This window comes from Malaclemys terrapin, chromosome 7 (assembly GCF_027887155.1).
Source record: "Malaclemys terrapin pileata isolate rMalTer1 chromosome 7, rMalTer1.hap1, whole genome shotgun sequence".
Taxonomy (NCBI): Eukaryota; Metazoa; Chordata; order Testudines; family Emydidae; genus Malaclemys; species Malaclemys terrapin.
Window position 1 is genome coordinate 110005606 of NC_071511.1, and position 21026 is coordinate 110026631.

Sequence of the window (21026 nt, forward strand, 5' to 3'; positions counted from 1 at the left end):
GAAGTTACAATTAAGCATAATGGAGGATAGCTGAGGAGTAGAGAAGGTCAAACATAATATCTGTCTTTGAAAAGGGTACCAAAGAAAACCTGGAGAATTATATTCCTGCAATAGACACTAGAACAAGGACCTCATAGGACAGGATTAGAATTCAAAACAAACTTGAAAAATTGGGGAACTTGGTCTAAAATCAATAAGATGAAATTCAATAAAGACAAGTGCAAAGTACTGCACTTAGGGAGAAAAGATCAAAGGCATGACTACAAAATGGGGACTAACTGGTTAGGTGGTGGTACTGCTGTAAAGGATCTGGGAGTTATAGTGATCACAAAGTGAATATGAGTCAGCAATGTGATGCAGTTGCAAAAAAGGCTAATATCATTCTGGGGTTTATTAACAGAATGTCATATGTAAGATATGGAGGTAATTGTCCCATTCTGCTTGACATTGGTGAAGCCTCCATGGGAGTACTGTGTCCAGTTCTGGGTACTACCCTTTAGAAAAGATAAGGATAAATTGAAGAGAGTCCAGAGGCAAGCAATCAAAGTGATAAAAGGTTTAGAAAACCTGACCTATGAGGAAAGGTTAAAAAAACTGGGCATGTTTAGTCCTGAGAAAATAAGACTCTGGGGGAACCTCACAACAATCTTCAAATATGTGAAAGGCTGTTATAAAGAGGGTGGTGATCAATTCTTCTCCATGTCCACTGAAGGTAGGACAAGAAGTAATGGGCTTAATCTGCAGCAGGGAAGATTTAGGTTGGATATTAAGAAAAAAACTTTCTAACACTAAGGTTAGTTAAGCTCTGGAATAGGCTTCCAAGGGAGGTTGTGGAATCCCCCTGTCCTTGGAGGTTTTTAAGAACAGGTTGGACAAACATCTGTCAGAGATGGTGTATGTTGACTTGGTCCTGACTCAGCACAGGGGCCTGTACTTGACCTCTCAAGGTCTCTTCCAGTTCTACATTTCTATAATATTTCATGTAGTATTGATCTATGAGTTTGGTCTTCAGCCCACAAATACTCTCACAAACAGTTCTGGTTAGAATATGGCCCAAAATGTTTGTCTTAATATATCATCAATCATCATCATCATTCCCATAATGGCATTGGTCATCGGGGTACCATCATTGATGAGCAATCAGCCAATTGTCTCCACCCCTGATGATTGTGTGTCAGTGCTTGAGTCTCCGCGAAGTCCATTCCTGTCCACTCTTTTATGTTGTCAATCCACCTCTTCTTCTCTTCCCCTGTACTGTCCCTTGGAGGATGATCTTGGATAGGCCAGATGATCGTGTTACATGGCTTGCGCTTCTTCATGGTCATCAGCAGGTCTTCATATGACCCAGCGCATTGGGTGATGATGTTGCGGACCTCTTCGTTAGTGATACGGTCGAAGTAGGAGATGCCCAGGATTTTATGGAAGTATCTCATCTCTACTACCCGTATTTTCCCTTCAAGATCTGCCGTAAGAGTCCATGTCTCCCAGGCATACAGAAAAATGGAGATGAACAATGTGTGCGTCAGTTTCAGTTTGGATTCCAGGGAGATGTTCTTATTCCTCCAAATTGGCTTTAGCTTTGCTGCTGCTGCTGCTGTTTGCACTGTTCTTGCCCAAATTTCTGTCTTGTATCCTTCATCAGTGATGATTGCTCCCAAATACTTGAACTGTTTCACTGTCTCCAGCTCTTGTCCACTGACAGTGATATGTGAGCTGATCCGATCACATTTGTTTGTTATTAGCTTGGTTTTCTCTGCACTGATTTCCATGCCCTATTTTCGGAGATTTCATCCAATCGTTTCACAAGGCAGGCACGTTCATCTTCGCTGCCTGCCAGGCCATCAATGTCATCAGCAAACCGAAGATTTGAGATTGTTCGCCCCACAATTCTGACTGTGCATATGTGATATTCTAGGGCTTCAGTCATTATGCACTCCAAGTAGATGTTGAACAGTGTGGGCGAAAGAAGGCAGCCTTGCTAGACTCCAAAGTGGTGCGAAACCACTCTCCTATTGTGTCATTGACAAGAACTGCACTGCTGGCCTTGGCATACCGTTGTTTAATGGTAAGAATAAGCTTACAACCATCATTGTACTTCTTCATGGTTGGCCAGAGAGCTTCATGCCATACTCTGTCAAACGCCTTCTTGAAGTCAACAAAGATGTGGTAGATGTCCTGCTGGTGTTGTAAGTACTTCTCACATAGAACATGAAGGTTGAAAATCTGTTCTGAGGTACTTCTTCCAGCACAAAAGCCAGCCTGTTCTTCAGCAATGATATTCTCCACATGTGGCTTCAATCTGTTCAATATGACTTTCAATATCACTTTGCTGGGATGGATAATTAAGCTCATGATCCAGTAATTTTGACACAATTGCAGGTTGCCTTTCTTTGGCAGAGTGATGATTAGTGACTGTGTCCACGTGGAGGGCCACTCACCAGTCTGCCAGATCTTGTTGAGTACATCTTTTACTGTTTCTCCTCCAAATTCATCAATTTGGCTGGGATGTTGTCAATACCTGTAGCCTTTCCATTCTTGAGTGATTTCACAGCTGTCTCCACTTCTTCATGTAGTATTGGAAAGTCATCCTCCTCTGTTGAATCTGGGCTGTCTAAGACACTGGGAATCTCCATTTGTCTGGTGGTTGTACAGATCAGAGCAGTAGTTTATCCACTTATTGATGATGTCCCTTTCTTCTGTAAGACAGTTCCCTTCTTTGTCTTGAATTGCGTTAGCTTTGGTCCATCTTTCCTTCATCAGATCTTTTACAACCTGGAAGGCTCATTTGCTATTTTTATTATTGATGCACACTTCAATTTTAGAACATTGTTTTTCAATCCATATCTCCTTGGCCACTTTCATTCCTTTCTTGGTCTTTCTGCCAATCGCTCTGTATTTCAGTTCCCTCAGTGCTATTCTTGTCTCTCTTAAGTTTTCTTCTAATGTCACACATTTGTAGTATTTCATTTGTGACCAATGGTTTTGTCTTCTTATGATGTTTCCCAAGAATGTTCATTGCTGCCTCATTCATTACAGCATTGAAATTGTTGGTCATTGTTTCTACGTTTTCCTCTAGGGCAAGCAGCAGGGCAGATTTTCCGCCGATCATTGCTTGGAATTATTCTGCAATGTTTCGGTCTCTGAGAATTTCTAAGTCAAATGCTTATAACTACAGTTATACTCCTAACTTAATGAATTTGCTTTGTATTTTCTTAGGTGCAGTCATTCAGATGGGAAGTATTATCAGGATTTCTGTCAATAGCTGATTGCATTGCTTACTTACTAATTATGCATGTGACTTCAGATTAGCTTTTAGAATGAAGCCTTCAAAGAGACAGAAAGTAGACATTCACTGCTACACCCTCACAGCCTGCATTGCAGAACTGACAGATCTAGGCTTTAGATCTGCATAAATCATAAATGCAGGAAAACATCCCTTCATAATCAATTACTGAAAATTACATGCTCTTCCACAGCTAATTTCATCACATTAAACTTTAATTACCATCCAAGATTTATTTATATTTTGATACCACATACAGTATATAAATTATTTTTTTCTGAACTGGTTAAATTCAGTGCATTCAACCCAAGGACAATTACTTCATTATAAAGACTCACTTGGGTGGAGTGAGTGGAAGACTCCTTGCTCCCCATTTTAAGCTTGTTTGGGGGGGGCTAACCACAGAGTCTAGGGAGTTAAGAGACTGTACAAGTTTGATAGTGAAGTTGGTTTTAGAATGATCCTGCAAAGAGAAGAGATGGAGTAAGAGCAGGGTCATAACTGCAATCCCCTGTGTAGTATTCAGTGAACCTGCTCAAGAAGGAGTGGGGAGATTGTGTACCACACTAGCCTATTTAAAGGCTGGCGCAGAGGATCTGTTGCATCATGAATTGTGATGGAGTAAGCCAAAATTCTGCCTTGGGTTTTCATTACAGTGCACTTTCTCTACATCTCCTTAACACTGGGCTTTGCCTTAAAGGCACAGTCTAGCCTTTAATATTTACATCATAAATCTCTCAGATCATTACACAATTGAAACCAAAACCTAAGGTTCAGAGAAGGACAACTAAGATGATTAGGGGTTTGGAGAGGGTCCCATATGAGGAGAGATTAAAGAGGCTAGGACTTTTCAGCTTGGGAAAGAGGAGACTAAGGGGGGGATATGATAGAGGTATATAAAATTATGAGTGATATAGAGAAAGTAAATAAGGAAGTGTTATTTAGTCCTTCTCATAATACAAGAACTAGGGATCACCAAATGAAATGAATAGGCAGCAGGTTTAAAACAAATAAAAGGAAGTTCTTCACACAGCACACAGCCAACTTGTGGAACTCCTTACCTGAGGAGGTTGTGAAGGCTAGGACTATAACAGCATTTAAAAGAGAACTGGATAAATTCATGGTGGTTAAGTCCATTAATGGCTATTAGCCTCGATGGGTAAGGAATGGTGTCCCTAGACTCTGTTTGTCAGAGGGTGGAGATGGATGGCAAGAGAGAGATCACTTGATCATTACTTGTTAGGTTCACTCCCTCTGGGGCACCTGGCATTGGCCACTGTCGGTAGACCGGATACTGGGCTAGAGGGACCTTTGGTCTGACCCAGTACGACCGTTCTTATGTTCTGCTGTCTCACATTGCTGAAATGACTTCTCCATTCTGAACTTTGGGGCATATCTCAGCAAAGCAGCAAGCTCTGGGATGAGGTTGCCCATGTCCCCAGAAGCATGGGGCAGCAGTGATCTACTTAAAAAGGGATATATAATATGCAAGAAAATGTGTAAAAAATATTCAAGTAGATTAAAGCTGCTGTAATATGTCATTGACCTTCCCCTAGGTGGAATATTCTTCACTGTTATATAGTGCCTGATAAACAAAAACACTTGATGTAGATTTCAAAGGCTTATTTTTGCTATTACAGAAGGAAGGAAAGGCCATTTTAAAATAGTTGTCTAACCTCAGAGGGCCTCCTCTGACCAAGGGCCAACTCAGTCTGCCTTCCTCTTTTCTCAAGCAAGACTTTTATAGCCCTTCAGCTCCCATAACTTCTTGCAGTGCTCCAATTAATCAATCAAAATTATATTCCCTGCGAGCATGGTCTGTTCCTTTCCTTATGACTAATACTGGGGGATCCCTCTGGATTTCACTCATCCGTCATACCCAGGCTAATTCACTTTTATTTCATATAGAGGTTAGTCAATTACATAGTTACTGTGTGAAGTAAACAGGTTCAGTTATGTTGAAACGGAAATTGGCAAATAATTTCAGCTGTTTTTCTGCAATGTTATTGCAGTTTTCTGCTTCAAAATACACTTACAGGTTTACAGTTTCTTCCAAGTTTAAATGTAAACATGTTTTTAACCTAGTAAAACCGCTGACTACAATCCTCTTTTAAGTTGACAAGCAAATGATCAAAGTTAGAGACAGTTGTTTGTACTAATGACATCCTATCAATGAAATAAAGTTCTGAAAACCCATTTCAGATCATTCTTTGATGTGCATGAGATATTACTAAGTAACGCACCATTTTATTCACACCTTCATGGCGCAGTGTCCATTGAAAACAGCAGTGGCTATGATGATGAAGTAAAATATCTGTCAGATCACTATAACCTTTACTCAGAGTTCTGCAAATTGGTGTTTTTAATGTGAACTGTTTTCGATTGTTAAGTTGCTACTAAAGGTGAGCCTGATCATCGCCTATGAATAATTCTACCTGCCAAGCATCAAGAGAGTCAGGGCCGGCTCCCAAGCGGCGGGGAAAAAAAAGAAGTTGCGATCGGCGGCAGCTCCACCGCACCGCTTTCTTCTTCGGCGGCAATTCGGCGGCAGGTCCTTCCCTCGGAGAGGGACCAAGGGACCCACCGCCAAATTGCCGCCGAAAAGCCCGACGTACCACCCCTTCCCTTTGGCCGCCCCGAACACCTGCTTGCTGGGCTGGTGCCTGGAGCTGGCCCTGAAGAGAGTCACTCTTGTTGCGTTTACCAAAACACCATTGGGGAATTAATGGTGCCCACGCAAATTTCGATGGAATATTCCAAATTCCATTTATGCTTTTAAACTACTTCTCTTAGTAACTGCTTGCCACCCTGAGTTCTACCTACTTGTGGTTGTGGAAAATTTTCTGAATTCCTGGACACGTAGCTGATTTTGTGAAGTATGCTGTTCGCTTAAATGTAATTCCATCGCTTTGTATCAGTTAAGAGCTTCTCAGTTAACACAGAAGGGCAGACAGGCATTTGTACATAGTAAATGATATAGGGTATGGACATAAACGGTGAAATCCTGACACCATTAAAGTCAATGAGAGTTTTGCCATAGACTTCAGTGGGGCAAGGATCTCACTAAGGCATCTACTCCTTGTTGTAGAAGTATAGAAAACAATTAATTTATGTTGCACTGATAGAGTGCTAGACTCTTCACAGACAAGTATAAAGTCAGAATAACAGCCCCAAAGATCTTTCAGTCTAAAATAAACAATGTATAAACAAAGTAAGGGGAACAAAGTGCAGTGTGACTAAATGATGAAGAGGGACTAGCGTCTTGTGAGTTTCACAGTTTTTGTTTCTTTCAGTTTATGTTTGGTGTTTATCATTAGTTAGCTTGATGACTTGGCATTTTGGTCATGACGAGGGATTGAACTGGAGACTTCTAGAGCTAAAAGCATCAGCCTCTACAACTTGAGTTAAAGGTCTAATTTTCTGATCTGGGAGTTGTATACAGAATTGTATCCTCAGTGAATCAGGCACATTAGCACTTCTGCTGAAAGTACTAGGGTTTATAGGGACTAGGAAGAAGTGTGCTGTAAAGAGGGAAAGGCATAGAGGATGATAGATTGGAACAGGGAGGAATTTTCAGGCATGGAAGGAGGTCTGGAAGCCAGAATGAAGGAAATTAAAGGGCTAGGCAAGGGAGGAATGAAAGGAGTTGAGAACAGAGGGGTAGGCAGGAGCTAGATTGTGCAGGTCATTGAAGGTGAGCACAAGGAGGTTTGCATTTGATGTGGAAGACCGTGGGAAGCCTGTAAAAGTGATTTGAAGAGGGACTGGATGTGGTCAGAGTGGCAGGCAAGGCAGATGCCTTGAGAGAGAACATTTTGGGCAGATTGAAGAAGCCTGAGCTGAGAGTATGGAAACAGGGCTGGCTCCAGCCACCAGCCTGGCAAGCAGGTGCTTGGGGCGGCCGCTCCGGAGAGGGGCGGCAGGTCCAGCTATTCGGCGGCAATTCGGCGGACGGTCCTCACTTGGAGCGAAGGACCTCCCGCCGAATTGCTGCCGCAGATCGCGATCGCGTTTTTTTTTTTTTTTTTTTTGGCTGCTTGGGGCGGCCAAAACCCTGGAGCCAGCCCTGTATGGAAAGCACAACAGAGAGGGATAAAGTGGAAAATAATAGTGGCCTGGGCAAGGGGCTTGGCAGTGGGGATGTAGAGACGTGGTGGATTCTGGAGATATATGGATATACTGACAGAAGTGTGAGAGAAGAATGAAAGAGGGGAATCGAGGATAACGCTGAAGTTATGAGCCTGAAGGACATATGGGATAGTGGAGTTGCCATTTTGCTCAGATTACTCTGTATATTTCTAGTTGTGCTGTCAGTTCATTTTATGAAGTATAATTTTTAAAAGGCACTTGTGAAGGGAAATAGATAAGTAAAAGTGGAACTCAAATTCTAATCCTGGGTCTTATACTGACTTGCTTTGTGGCTCTGGGCAAGTTATTTAACCTCACTGTGCTTGTTTCCATCTGCAAAATGGGGATAATTATTCTTAGCTCACTGCAGTGTTGTTGGGACTCTTTGGTTAAAGTGCATTCACTGTTTAGTATAGCCGTGTAAGCAGTATTAATAATGGCCTGTTCATATACCAAGTGGGCAAGGTATTTATTATTCCTTGGGGGGGAGGGATAGCTCAGTGGTTTGAGCATTGGCTGCTAAACCCAGGGTTGTGAGTTCAATCCTTGAGGGGGCCACTTAGGGATCTGGGGCAAAATTAGTACTTGCTCCTGCTAGCAAAGGCAGGGGGCTGGACTCAATGACCTTTCAAGGTCCTTTCCTGTTCTATGAGATAGGTATATCTCCATATATTATATTTCCTTAGTGCACAGAGTCCTCTGTGCCATGTATTTATATCTTCTATAAATGGGTAGTGACTTTAATGATGTTGAGGAAGAGAGACTCATTTGTGTGTAAAAAGACAACTTTAATTTGAGTTGTCAGAGTCACCTGTACCCATATACACATACCTCAGATGCAGAAGTTGGAGTTGATCCATGGCAACCAGATTTCTTTTGAAGGCAAGTTTGTCAATCAGCTGTAAAATGGAATGGTTTCCTAATATGTTAATCTGTTGAAAGCAAACCACAGCACCTTTTACCCCATTTCTAGACATAGGCAGCCCCCAGGGAGCTGCATCTGATGTCACATCCACCTGATGTCACATCACAATCTTGGGGATCTTCCCCCGAAAAAGACATTTAAAAACAAAACAAAAGAGAATGTCCCCCTTAGGAGACCCAAAGTCATGATTAGAAATGTATTTCTGAGACTCTTAGTCATATCAAAATATACCATGTTAAGAGCATCATTACCCCCACCATATCCTCCACCCGCCTTAGAACTCTATTCCTGGGCACTAAACAATTTAGTGAGCTTTGGCATTGTAACTATACTAGGGTTTAATATTAGGGTGGGAACCAAAGTGCAGTAGCCTGATGTCACAGAGGCAGCAAGGATGCGGTGTGTTTTTTCAGTGGCATTCACAGGAGAATGTTTTTCTCTCTCTGGATGAATCATAATGTTTGGGAGCTGCTTTATTTATAATATTTTTTTCATTTAACTGTGTTGCTGAATATCTGGAACAAATGTGAAATATGTGGCCTGCTAATATTGTACACCTGCCACATGTCATTCAGCCACATGTGAACCGTGGGCTGAGGATTGATCTCAAGACTCCTGCTCCCTACTATGATAAAGATCAGGTGTGTTAGTCATACTGATGTGTTCAATCTCTGGCTTGGGATGGGAGCAAGCCATGCCACCCTCGAGGACCCCCTGCCAGCTGATTTGTGAGGATCGGTATTGATGGCAGCATTGAAAGAGAACCTCCATCCAATCCTACCAACGAGATACTGGGTTGCCAGAAAGACCGCCAATACCTGGAGAAAAAAGGTGGACTCAAAACTAAAGACAGACAGGGTGGCAACAACACTAGAGATGCCTGAGACGTGAGGAGGTCTGGGGGAGAAAAATCGCTATTTTGTTTTTAAATTATCTTGCAACAGTGAGATTAAATAGCAGTGGGATGCATGCAAAGGAAATGCCATATGTAAGGTGGCATCTTCTCTTTATTTTGTGCAGAAACTATTTTTATCCCACAAATGTAACCTGTGACATTGCTGGTGCTATTTTTGCTTAGAGGTTAGCATTAAAGGCCTCTAACATTATACTGTGAATTCCTGAATGTCTGTCCTGGATGTTTGTATGCACCAACTGAAGAGCTGTGAATCTAGCCATAGAGTTGGGGAGGGGAGAAAAAATCAAAATGAAAAAAATCAAAATGCCAAAGTTCCTTTTATTTTGCAGTGTTTGAAATTGAGTTATTTTTCATTCTCCGCCCCCAAAAAAGTTTAATGAATTGTTTTCAGTATTTTTAAATAAAAAATGTTATCAATATGTGTATTGAAATTTTTCATTATCCAAAAACTTGTTTTTTAGTAAACCAAAAATATTGATATCCTTTTTGATATTTTTGATGATAGTTTAGGGAAAAAAACAAACAAAAAAAAGCCCTAACAATAAAAACACATTCCATTTTCCCTTGTCTCCCAAAATGAAACATTTAATCAACACTGACAAGTTGATTTTTGTGAAAAGGCCCACTGAAATCAATGGCAGTAATTCCATGGACTTCGGTGAGGTCAGAAATTCACCCCTCTTTTGGTTGTGTTCGTTTGGAAGGGGATTGGTATTTTTTAACTTTACATTTTTTAATGTTTTTATTTTGTTGCATGCAGTCCTATGCGATCTTATGTGGGATGTGTTATAAATATAATTATTAATTTAATCAGCTGGGGTATGGCTCTGAATCTGGCCTCACAATAGGATTTCTCTGTATTCTGTAGAGCTCCCAAACTACACTTGCTTAGTGATCCCAGTTGAGCACCAAGTAAATAGAAATTCTTAGAAAATAAAAATGTATTCAGGTGTACATAGAGTAAAAATAATAAAAAGGACAACTAAAATGAATGTCAGTGTTTCAATAATTCATCATCTAAGGTCAGGCTTGACAAAGCCCTAGCTGGGATGATTTAGTTGGGAATTGGTCCTTCTTTGAGCAGGGGGTTGGACTAGATGACCTCCAGAGGTCCCTTCCAACCCTGATAGTCTATGATTCTATGAAATGGAAGAGGAAAACTGATGCCAACTAAATTAATAGTGAATGTGTTTAAACACTTAGCACTCTACAGTTTTCTGCTTGTACTATTGACTCATCCTTATTGGCAATTGAATTAGAGTCAGTGCTTTATTTAGAAGGGAAGATAAACATGTCCAAATGAAGTGTGTGGTTTCATCCACTCTTCATTTTCTTGACTATCAGCTGGTTTGGTTACCATGTATTGCCATTGTCCAATAGTTAGGCCAATATTACATATCCTCCTTTTGCATCTTGTATTCCAATAACAGGTGTCTGCAGATTCTAGCTCCTCCATGAACTCCAACACGCCCCTGGTGAGAATAACCACTCGTCTCTCATCAAATGCTGATGCCCCAATGCTGGCAGGTGTCTCAGAGTATGAACTGCCAGAGGATCCAAAATGGGAGTTCCCCAGAGATAAGTAAGTAGGCGATTTCCATTAAAACCACTTACAGACATCTGAAAATCACAACGTGGTACTTTGAAGAGGTTTTCTTTCCAAATCTCTTCAAGGATTATTTTAGTTGTATGTATTTTCCCTAATATGGTTAAATCTCAAATATCTGAACCCTTTCTAAATGTCAGATTCAGTTCTGTTTTATGAATCCAATAGTTCTGATTTATTCCAAAGTTTTCAGATGTCCCTCAGAGACATTTAGATAACTCTAGTCCACCCTATAGAAAACTTTAGTAAATCCATATAACTGACTCGTTAGTAGCAAAGGAGTAAATCTTAATTGTGAGTTAGCAATGAGTCAAGAGTTTATACAGTCTGGATCAGTAATAAGTAATATCACGTTAGCAGTAGTTAAAGTTAATGGGCAATCAGACCCATGGGATTCCTTTCCATTAAATCATGTCTCCTAATCAATTTGGGTAATTAATAAATAGAAAATGTAGTACAACGCTAATGGAGATAATAATCAGTTTTGGCCTATCTGGAACTTTTTCTTTTTTGAATAAAGCTATTCTGGAAAATCTATTCTTAGGAGTGTAATCAAGCTGAGTATCTGCAAGATGAGCCGGAGCATAATCTTTACCATAAATATCATCCAGGGTTTAATCTGTATGAGTGAGAACTATGAAATATGAACACAGGTAAAACCAAAAAATAGAGTAAAGTTAGTATTAATTAAAAAAAATCATTAGGTTTGTTTGAGAAAATGACTTGTTTTTACCCTGAACAGTTTCCTTTGTAAGATCAGGCTAATAACTGTTGGATAGAGGAGTTGTAATCATGTATGTTTTGAGAACAGTTATGGAAATTATTTGAATTCTGTAGCCAAAACCTGGTGCAATACACAGTAATTGCAACCTGCAATGTTCTGGTCAACAGTGGGGGTCTGTATGCATAATTTTGTCAGCCCTCCTGAATCCCTGGGGGGATTCACTAAATGCGGAACATTTTAGAGTGCTAAACATTTAAAAACAGTTTTCAGCACAAATATAGGTGGAGCTGGTTTGCAATGAAAGGAGGCTATTTAGAGGCATTTTATTAGGTTGGGGGGCAGCGGGCACACAATGACAGGATTGTTATGCTGGTGCTAGCAGTGCAATAACACATAAATTAACCATTTTCCAATGCAAATGTTTGTTCTCTGCCAAGACCTTAAATTCAATTATAGTTCTGGATAAAACGCAGAATGACCTCAGCGGAACATACCCTGCCCTTCAGTCTTTGTACCTTTTCAAGCTAGTGTGCACACTAAAAACAGATCCAGAGCATGTTGATACATTTTCACTAGTATTATGGTTCAATTAAAAAAACAATATTTGAAGAAAGTCCATCAAATTGCCCCAGCCGGAAATATCTTTCTATTGGTTTTTCCTGTTATATCCAAGGAAATAGGTGAGATTTTTAAATCATTTAGCACTGGGCTAATGTATTCCTGTTCACCACTGTGCTAAAACCCCCTTTTACTTCAGTGGTAACAGATAGAAACCAATGATCAGCGCTTTCTTCTGAATATCCCATCCTATATATCTATTAATATAAAATAGATGTTACTTCCAAAAGTGGACACACACAGCTTCAATAGCAATTTTTATGGCCCTGACCGCGTGAAAGTTGGCAACTGTGATTTGGAGCTCTTTATTCACACTGAATAGCAGCAGCAAACTCCACAAGTCGTCTCATTGATGCCAGTGGGGCTACTTGGGGAATAAAATATTGCTCCATGTGAGTAAAGAGAGCAGAACGTGGCTCTTAAGCATTGATTTTGTAGTTCTGCAGCTTTGGGTAAACACTGATATTGGCACCAAACTCTCTCAAATCTCCTAGTTTTGCAATTGTTTTTATTTATTTATTTACCTCCCCTCCCCCACCCCCCAAATTTGAGAATGAAATTTCTCTGTTACAGTTTAGTGGGTACTGCCTCCCGGGTGTCCTACACACACTGCATTTTACACATGCTGGTGACCTGGGTACTGAATGTTCTTGGTAAAATCTTTTAAGGTAAAAGTGTTATGATCAAACATTCCTTTCCCCAGCCCCTGCTCCCACTCCTTGGCTGGAGACCAGGGCTGGGAGACTCTCTCATATGACATCTGGGGCAGGAGAGAGCATACAGCATGGAAATTGTCCCCACAGAGGACACAGCTCTAGGTAACATCCCGATCTCTTCCCCTAGAGAGAGGGGCTGAAGGAGTGGGAGCAGGCATCCTACTGCTGATTGGAGAAAGCAGATGGCAGGGGAGCACTTTGGGAAGAGGAGGTGCTGCTCCTGAGTGCACTTACACCAGTAACCGGCCAGCCAAGGACAGAGGCTGCCTCTGTGTAAGTGGTGCCAGCGCTCACAAGGGAAGAGCAGAGCCAGGGAGAGCCATCAGCACTGGCAGCTCCTGGCAGTGGTTCAAGACTTGGAGGCATTTAGAGAGAAGCTTTCTGTATGCTCTCACAGCTGCTTTACAGAAGCAGCTCCTCCCAATCCCCACTCCCTCTGGACCAGCTGCTTGGTCGACACTGGCAGTTTCCCCTTTCCATACCTTCTTGTCTATGTCTTCCTTCCCTTTTCCCATAAGCAGAAAGTTGTCTGGCCACCTCATTGTCTCCAACCCTGGACCCTTTAGTGGGAGAAATGGGGGTTGTGACCCAGTATGGAGCCGGTGGGGCACTGTCTCTGTGCTGCCTACTCCCTTCAGCTCAAGTTGTCATTAGAAACTTGTTTCTATTGCCTCCAGACAGTGGGTTTATACCACATGAGTCACTGATATTTAAAAGGTCCCCAAAGTGTTGATATCACCCTTTAACACAAGAATCATTCCAACTCCAAGTTAACAAGTAGAGTAGAGCCCACACACAAATAAACCCTTTCTCATCACCCTGCACTCTGGCTGGAAAAGAAGAAAATGACCATATTATAGTGATGTGAAAAGTTCAGCTGCTGTTGGCCAATCTGAAACATTGCATTTTAGCTGAGCAATTTTTAAGGACTACAGCTTGCGAGCCCTGCAAATCTGACCAACAAGCCATCAGATATAGTTTGTTGTTCTACGTAAAGGGAGATTTCAAAAACTGGTTTAGTAACTGTTCGGGTAGTATTGGATGCTCACTGTGGCGTCACTAAAAAACACATGCCACAGTGTGCATGAAAACTGGTATGCACCAGGAGTCTCATTTGTTCTTTATGATAAATGATTCATGCTATAGCAAGTTGTTGCAAGCTTTTTATATTTTGCCCTGGAATTTCACTGGCTACATCCCTTCACCAGATGCTGTGTGCTAATCCTCTGTTTATACCTCTAGGCTGACACTGGGTAAACCCCTTGGAGAAGGTTGCTTTGGGCAAGTTGTCATGGCAGAAGCAATGGGAATCGACAAGGACAGACCCAAAGAGGCAGTTACTGTGGCAGTGAAGATGCTGAAAGGTAAAGGGAGGGGGGGTGAGGTGGTAATTTTTATCAAGAAAGTTCTTTTGTGGCATCTGAACTCTAGCATTATAGGGGGTCAGAGTTCACATAGCTGACCTCAGCCTTCAGCAGTTTTCAGTATAAATCAGTGCCTTTGACAGCCTATTTATCTTCAGCAATGTGTATTTACAAGCAAATCAAAGTCTTGTTAGAACTGTTCAGTTTTCTTGTCTGTTGGTTTCATTCACAGGAGAGACGATATATATTTAGATATAGCCATCATTTTCCATTTCCAGGTAGACAGGTACATGTTTGTTATAAACTTAGCTATAAGATTAGCTCTCAGAAAAGATGTAACTGTTAATTGCTTGAGAGTCCAGTTCAGGTTTTGCAGTGTCTTGGCAATCTCCCCATAATTTTTTGCTTTTTCCTCTAAACATAGAATGTTATTGAAGGGAGGCGGGGGAGGGGGTGGCTGGCCAGCCTGTTTCAAGAGACTGAGACCACTGCTTTTCAGGTCACATGACTTTATCACATGACATGAATCCTAGAAGTTCACATTTATTCCTAAACCTGTGTCCTTTAGATGATGTCACATGAGCTGACAAATGGCTAACAACCCAAGTTAAACTGCACGCCAGAAAATGTGAGATGAACTTGTTTTCTCTTGTGCAGATGATGCTACAGAAAAAGACCTATCTGACCTGGTGTCAGAGATGGAGATGATGAAAATGATTGGGAAGCACAAAAATATCATCAATCTTCTTGGAGCATGTACACAGGATGGTGAGTAAAAAGCAGAAAGCTAGCTAGTGCTCTCATTCAAACAGGTCTTGAAGTGTCTCATTTATCATCATTTTTCAATAGCTTTTAAGGAAACAGTCATGCTGTGATGGGATTTGCAGATATTTCTTTAGCTTAGCAGCAATATTTTAACTTCCATATCTGATTATAAACAGGCTTTGCAGCTGTAATGTTAAGAGGGATACTGTATAGTGTGAAACCTTCGTAACTTCTCTGCTGTAGAGAAAAGTGTTTTTTTACAGCAGTTTTACACACTTTATTCTGACACTGTCAGTCCTGTTTTAGTGAAACTTTTAATGTGTAATTTGGAAGGGATCACTTTACTCTGTAAATGTTTTACCTCTTTGTTATTACAAGCTAATTTTGAGGTATAAGGGAGTCCAGAACTGTGTAAAGTTGCCAGGAAAACTAACTTTTTTTTAAAGCAGTGTTATCTTTTGGGGGTTTTGTGCAATTTTTGTTTTGCAAATGTTTAAATGCAGGAGACAGCATGGTCTGAAAGGACCTTGAAAGGAATAAACTCAAGGTTGAGATTTAGGAACTCTGGAGTGCTAATGCTGGCTCCGCCACTGACTTGTGGTGTGGCCTTGGGCAAATCACATAACAATGTTTCCACCTCTTTTTCCCTATCTTTAAAATGGTACTTGCCAATTTCGCAGGCCTGCTGTGAAGCTTAGTTGGTGAATGTATGTGTGTACAGTGCTGTGAAGATGGAAAGCAGTATATAAGATTCTGTTTAAAAATCATTTTACTCTTTGTCCCTGTTTCAACTCTCATGCTGTCTGTTCTGTTTATCTAAAGGTCCGTTGTATGTGATAGTTGAATATGCTTCTAAAGGGAATCTGCGGGAGTATCTGCGAGCACGGCGACCCCCTGGAATGGAATATTCATTTGATATCAACAGGGTACCAGAAGAGCAGATGACATTCAAAGACTTAGTATCATGCACATATCAACTGGCAAGGGGCATGGAGTACTTGGCTTCACAGAAAGTAGGTAGAAATAGGCAAATGCTGCACAAACCTTTCTGGGAATATTTGTCTGATGCTTTAAACTAATTCACTTCAATTTTAGTCTGATCCCTTTTGTGTTAACTAGAGAATGTATTTACCAGCAGAAATGTTAATGGAGGCCTTGTTCCAGCCAGGTGCATGACTCTATGCACATGGTAAGTCCCATTGATGTCAATGGTACTCGACTCCTGCTTAAAGTTATGCTCATGTTTAAGTATCTGGCTAAATCAGGGCTGGGGAACACTCTAGGAGCACAGAAACCAGAATGCTATTGTAGGATTCTGCTAGGAAAGCCACCTTTCCCCTCCACCCCCCACACACATGCCATTCCACCCTTGAGCTAGTTCCAGTCCTGGAAACACTTGATGAGTGTAGAACTTGACAAAAGGTAAGGCATTGCACAAGGCCAGGAGCAGAGAGAAAACAAAGGGAGTATATAGTAGGATTATGCGTTCCGATTCTTCAAAGATCTCACTATTTGTGTTTGTATTTCATTAACTCTTTTTCCTTCAGAGAGCCATTTGTTGAGCTGCCATAATAAGAGAACCAATCATCTTACAGTGTTTCCACCATCCATGAACTGAGATGACCAGATTCCTTGTTATTTCAAACCAAAAAATGGCTCACTGTGGTATTAAAAAATCCCATGAAAAATGTAAATGCAAATTTTAATCAACACCCATAGTATATAGTATTTATGGGTAAAATTTTCAAGAGCATCTAAGAGATTTGGTAGCTCAAGTTGGGTTTTAGGTGTTCACATCCCATTAACCGTTACTGGGACTAAGGTTTCTAAGTGCCTCCATTACTTTTGAAAAATGGGACTTAGGCACTTCTTAAAATTTTACTGTAGATCCCTTGACGCCTCTTCTCCAAATCTTCCAGCCACTCAGTGCGTGGTTCTCAGAATGTGTCATTCCATGGACCACAGTTTGAGAATTGTCAGGTTTGGACCAGATCAAAAGGGACATGGAGCAAATCATCACAGCAAGGCAGTCAGTAACGGCAACAATCAAATATGGCTATTTATAATGCCACCATTTTGATGATGGGAGGTATGCAAGAAGCAATGTTGGGGACGGGCTGTTTAGAAAACGAATGGCAAAAAAGGGGCCAGAAGTTGTATTGGCAGAAGGTGTTGGGGCGACTGACACCTGATGTCCCTGATCAGGTTTCCCTAATCTGTGGAGGAGGCATGTGCAGGGAGAGGGCAGGCCTACCCAGCTTATTCCTTCTGCTGAGGCCTCCTTGGAGTAGATAATTTTGAAGCTTTGGCTCTGGAAACCCTGTTTTGATGGCTGATCGTGTGTGTGTGTGTGTGTCTGGGCACAGTTGGGACCTGATGTCCCCCCTCAGGCTTGCTTGTGGAAGAGTAGAAAATGGGCAGGCCAGGCAGAGAGAGAGAGAATTACCGGGGTAAACTACAGCATATGAAAGCCACTTTATATACAACCCACCCACCCACCTCAAAAACCGTGATCTACTGTATGGTACCTTAACCAATGGTTTGGCTGAGGACATCCATGTAAGGAGGGATGCCCAAAGCTAGAATAAAGAGATCATCCAAAAATAACCCAAAATAAAAAGATAAGAGAAAGAGGAGGGATTGAACTCCAGGAGAAGTAGGATATCCTGGAGAGAAATCCAAATGGAATGTTTCTCAACATGTCTCTGCTGCTACCTTGTATTACACATGACAGAGCTGCTTAAACATAACAGTGGTATCAATCCGCAACAAAGACTTCCTTTCAGTGGTGGGAAAGGTCAATTGTAAATTTTCAGGAGGGAGCTTAGACGAAGTTATGAGGAGATAACTTTTAATCTTCAACATGGGGGCCTTCCCAAAAGCAAAACTTCCTCCCCAAATTGTATTTTACAAATTAAACTATTTTAATCCAGTTGATCAAGTAAATGCACACAGCTCAGACACACAAACACACACACACAGCATTTGACAGCCTCAGTTTTTTATGTTGCATGGTATGTGGTTTTTTTTATTATTATTTTAACAACTGTTATGTAAAAAATGGTTGCACTTATTGATGAAAAGGTGTTTAGACAATTGTTTGACTATACTCGTGGGTCGATTTTAAAAATGTTCAAGAGATGAAATAACCGAACTTAGTCAAATCTACCCTCCTTCCAGGAAGCAATTCTTAGCTCTCAGCATGTTCACCTTACACAGAAGGTGTGCTGCAAAGGTACACATTTCAGCCAGCAGTATTTATAGTATGATTTTACAAATTACAAATTTATTTACACGTAATTAAAATCCAACCGACCAGTTTGTAACAGTCCTTTACCTTGTTGTTTTGTTATGTACTTTTCTTATCTCTGTTTTGGATAGTACATTCCAAACCAATTGGGCATAGAGGTACATCCCAACCTGTGCTAGGTCACACCATTCACACGTCTTGGCTTTGACCAGCTTTCTATTTTCTAATGCCAAAGCTGACTTCAGCCTTGCAAAGTGTTGTGGGATAGTTGACATGGGTGAACAGAATTATGGGGAGAGCTTCAAATATTCAGTTAACGTAACTTCACAACACTTACATACAACATATATCTCATTAATACCGTGCATATAATACCCATTAATGTGGTGTACACTATGCCTGACATAAATGCATAGGCTAACACACTGATCCAATGTGTCAAGCTGAAGCTGTGTCAATCCAGCGTAATATGAAAGAGCCAAAATAATTACACACTCATTAACAGAATTTATATTTAAAAAGCTGGAAGACCTATACCTGTAACTGGCTCTGATATAATGCGATGGGTGAATCACAGAAGGTTTGGTTCAGTTAAGGTAATCATCCAAGTCTTTGGATATGGCAAAATTGAGCTGAAAATCTTATAAAAAAAACTGGCTTTTCAAAAAGATTTCTGGAGCAATTCTTCAAACTGGATACACTGAAAAAATAGAGATTAAAATTATACTTCATGTCCTTTTTGATTATAGTATAGTAATTATCATATGCTGAATTCACCTTCTGCTTCAAGAAAATCTTAAGGGAAAATGAAGTCATATATTGAAGGAATTTCATTTTTCTTTTTTCTTTTTCAGTGCATTCATCGAGATTTAGCAGCAAGAAATGTTTTGGTAACTGAAAATAATGTGATGAAAATAGCAGACTTTGGTTTGGCCAGAGACATCAACAATATAGATTATTATAAAAAGACTACTAATGTAAGTGGATTGCAGTCTTATCTCTGGAACCAGTATTTCTTTCATTAAAGTAGCGTGATTATAATCCTAATGGACTTCTTGTACACCAGCCTAACTTTTAATCACAGAAAATAAAATAGTAATCAAAGGCATAAGCATCTCTAACCACTTTTACTAAGCGATGAATGTTATCTGTTTACACAACCTGAGAGAATATATATTACATGATTAATTCTGAATGATAAAATTCATTTTTATAGGGCTTTTTATAGGGCCTGATCCAAAGTCCGTGGAATCAATGGAAAGATTCCCATTGTCCTTAATGGGCTTTAGCTCAGGGCCTCTGAAAACTTTTAGTAAACAGTAAAATGTTTCCTTGTCTGGTACCTGAATAGTGTACATTACTGTACATATTTTTGGTTGCACTGTATTCAGGTTTGTAAACATTTTACTGTGGTGGTAGCAAAGTGGGATTGGAGTCAGGAGAATGGGTTTCATTGCCCACTCTGCTACAGATCTGCGGTGTGATCTTGCAAGGCAGTTAGATCAAAAAAGTGGTCACTGATTTGGGATACCTAATTTGAGATACCTTGCGCCTAGTTTTCAGAGGCCTTGAGCAACCACAATTCCATTTGAAGTCAATGGGAGCTTTGCAAAGTGTTTTGAGATCCTCTGATTCAAGTTGCTATATTAGTGCAAAATATTTATATAATGTATTACGTTAAATTGTTAATTCATAAAAATAAGTTTCTAAGCTACCATCCATCGCTCTTTTAAGGGTGACACTGGGCTTTGTGTGGGCAACTCCATGCTCTTTGTCATGGAGGGAATAGAATCCACCATCAATCTTGGGGCAAGACATAGCCCCTCTGCAGACTTGTCATTGGAAATGCCAAGTCTCTAGCCCTCTGCAGCTCCACTGTGCTCACCATGCTTGGGTTTGGGCCACTGGAGCAGGATAAATGTGAATCCAGTAGCCCTAACCTCACCTGCCAACTAGTCCCTCTGTGCTGGTTTACTGGTTAAAGATTTGCTGAAATTCATCTGTTTGCAGAGGGTCCCAGGGGCAAGACCCTCCCATATGAGACTGTTGACTCTCTCCACCTCTTTCTCCCACTGACAGGCAATGTGGGGGATACGTGGCATGTAAGGGTTCTTTCTGTGGATCCTCTGTGTCTTAGCTAATTTTGTCTGAAAAGTTTACTTCTATTTATATGAACCCGGGGTCTGGAGAATATCGGTCTTTGTTTTCTCTGAGAATACCGAGGTAAATGATGTGTTGTTTTGTTTTGTCATGCCATTAACCTTTGCTTTTTTATAGTACAGTATTGAATATTTTAGAAATCCCATTGCTGAATTTGCCTTGTGAATAACTACAATTTTAATTCAGTGTTTCTTATTTCTCACCCACCTTCCCCTCATGTTTCCAGGGCCGGCTGCCGGTAAAGTGGATGGCTCCAGAAGCCCTGTTTGACAGAGTTTACACACATCAAAGTGATGTGTAAGTAACTTTATTTTCTTTAGCCTTTTTTTTTTTAATTTTATTTTTTAGTTATAGTTTTGGGAATCTTTATATCTTTTCCTGCTTTCCTTAAATCTTAACTGCTTGCTTTCTCTGTTTCACACATTAATAGAAGGCGCAGGAGTCGCCCTTAGAAAGTGAGGATTTTATGGTAGACTGCTAACCAATGCTCTGTTACTAATCTGCCTGGCTTCAAAGCACATGAAAGGTGGAGAATGCTAACCTCCTTCTGTCAGTGCGGAAGTTTTCCTCC

The 21026-nt window shown here is 40.7% G+C and overlaps 1 protein-coding gene across 11 annotated transcripts in view; it reads left to right on the top strand.

Annotated features, from left to right (window-relative positions):
• The window catches only part of FGFR2 (fibroblast growth factor receptor 2), a 97990-nt gene that overhangs the window by 68377 nt on the left and 8587 nt on the right, over positions 1 to 21026 (top strand). For all 11 annotated transcript variants that reach the window (XM_054034084.1, XM_054034085.1, XM_054034081.1 and 8 more), the window contains 6 exons: positions 10683 to 10834; positions 14159 to 14280; positions 14938 to 15048; positions 15868 to 16058; positions 19150 to 19272; positions 20682 to 20752. In XM_054034084.1, coding sequence (XP_053890059.1) covers positions 10683 to 10834; positions 14159 to 14280; positions 14938 to 15048; positions 15868 to 16058; positions 19150 to 19272; positions 20682 to 20752 — 770 coding nt within the window. The remainder of the gene's footprint in view (positions 1 to 10682; positions 10835 to 14158; positions 14281 to 14937; positions 15049 to 15867; positions 16059 to 19149; positions 19273 to 20681; positions 20753 to 21026) is intronic.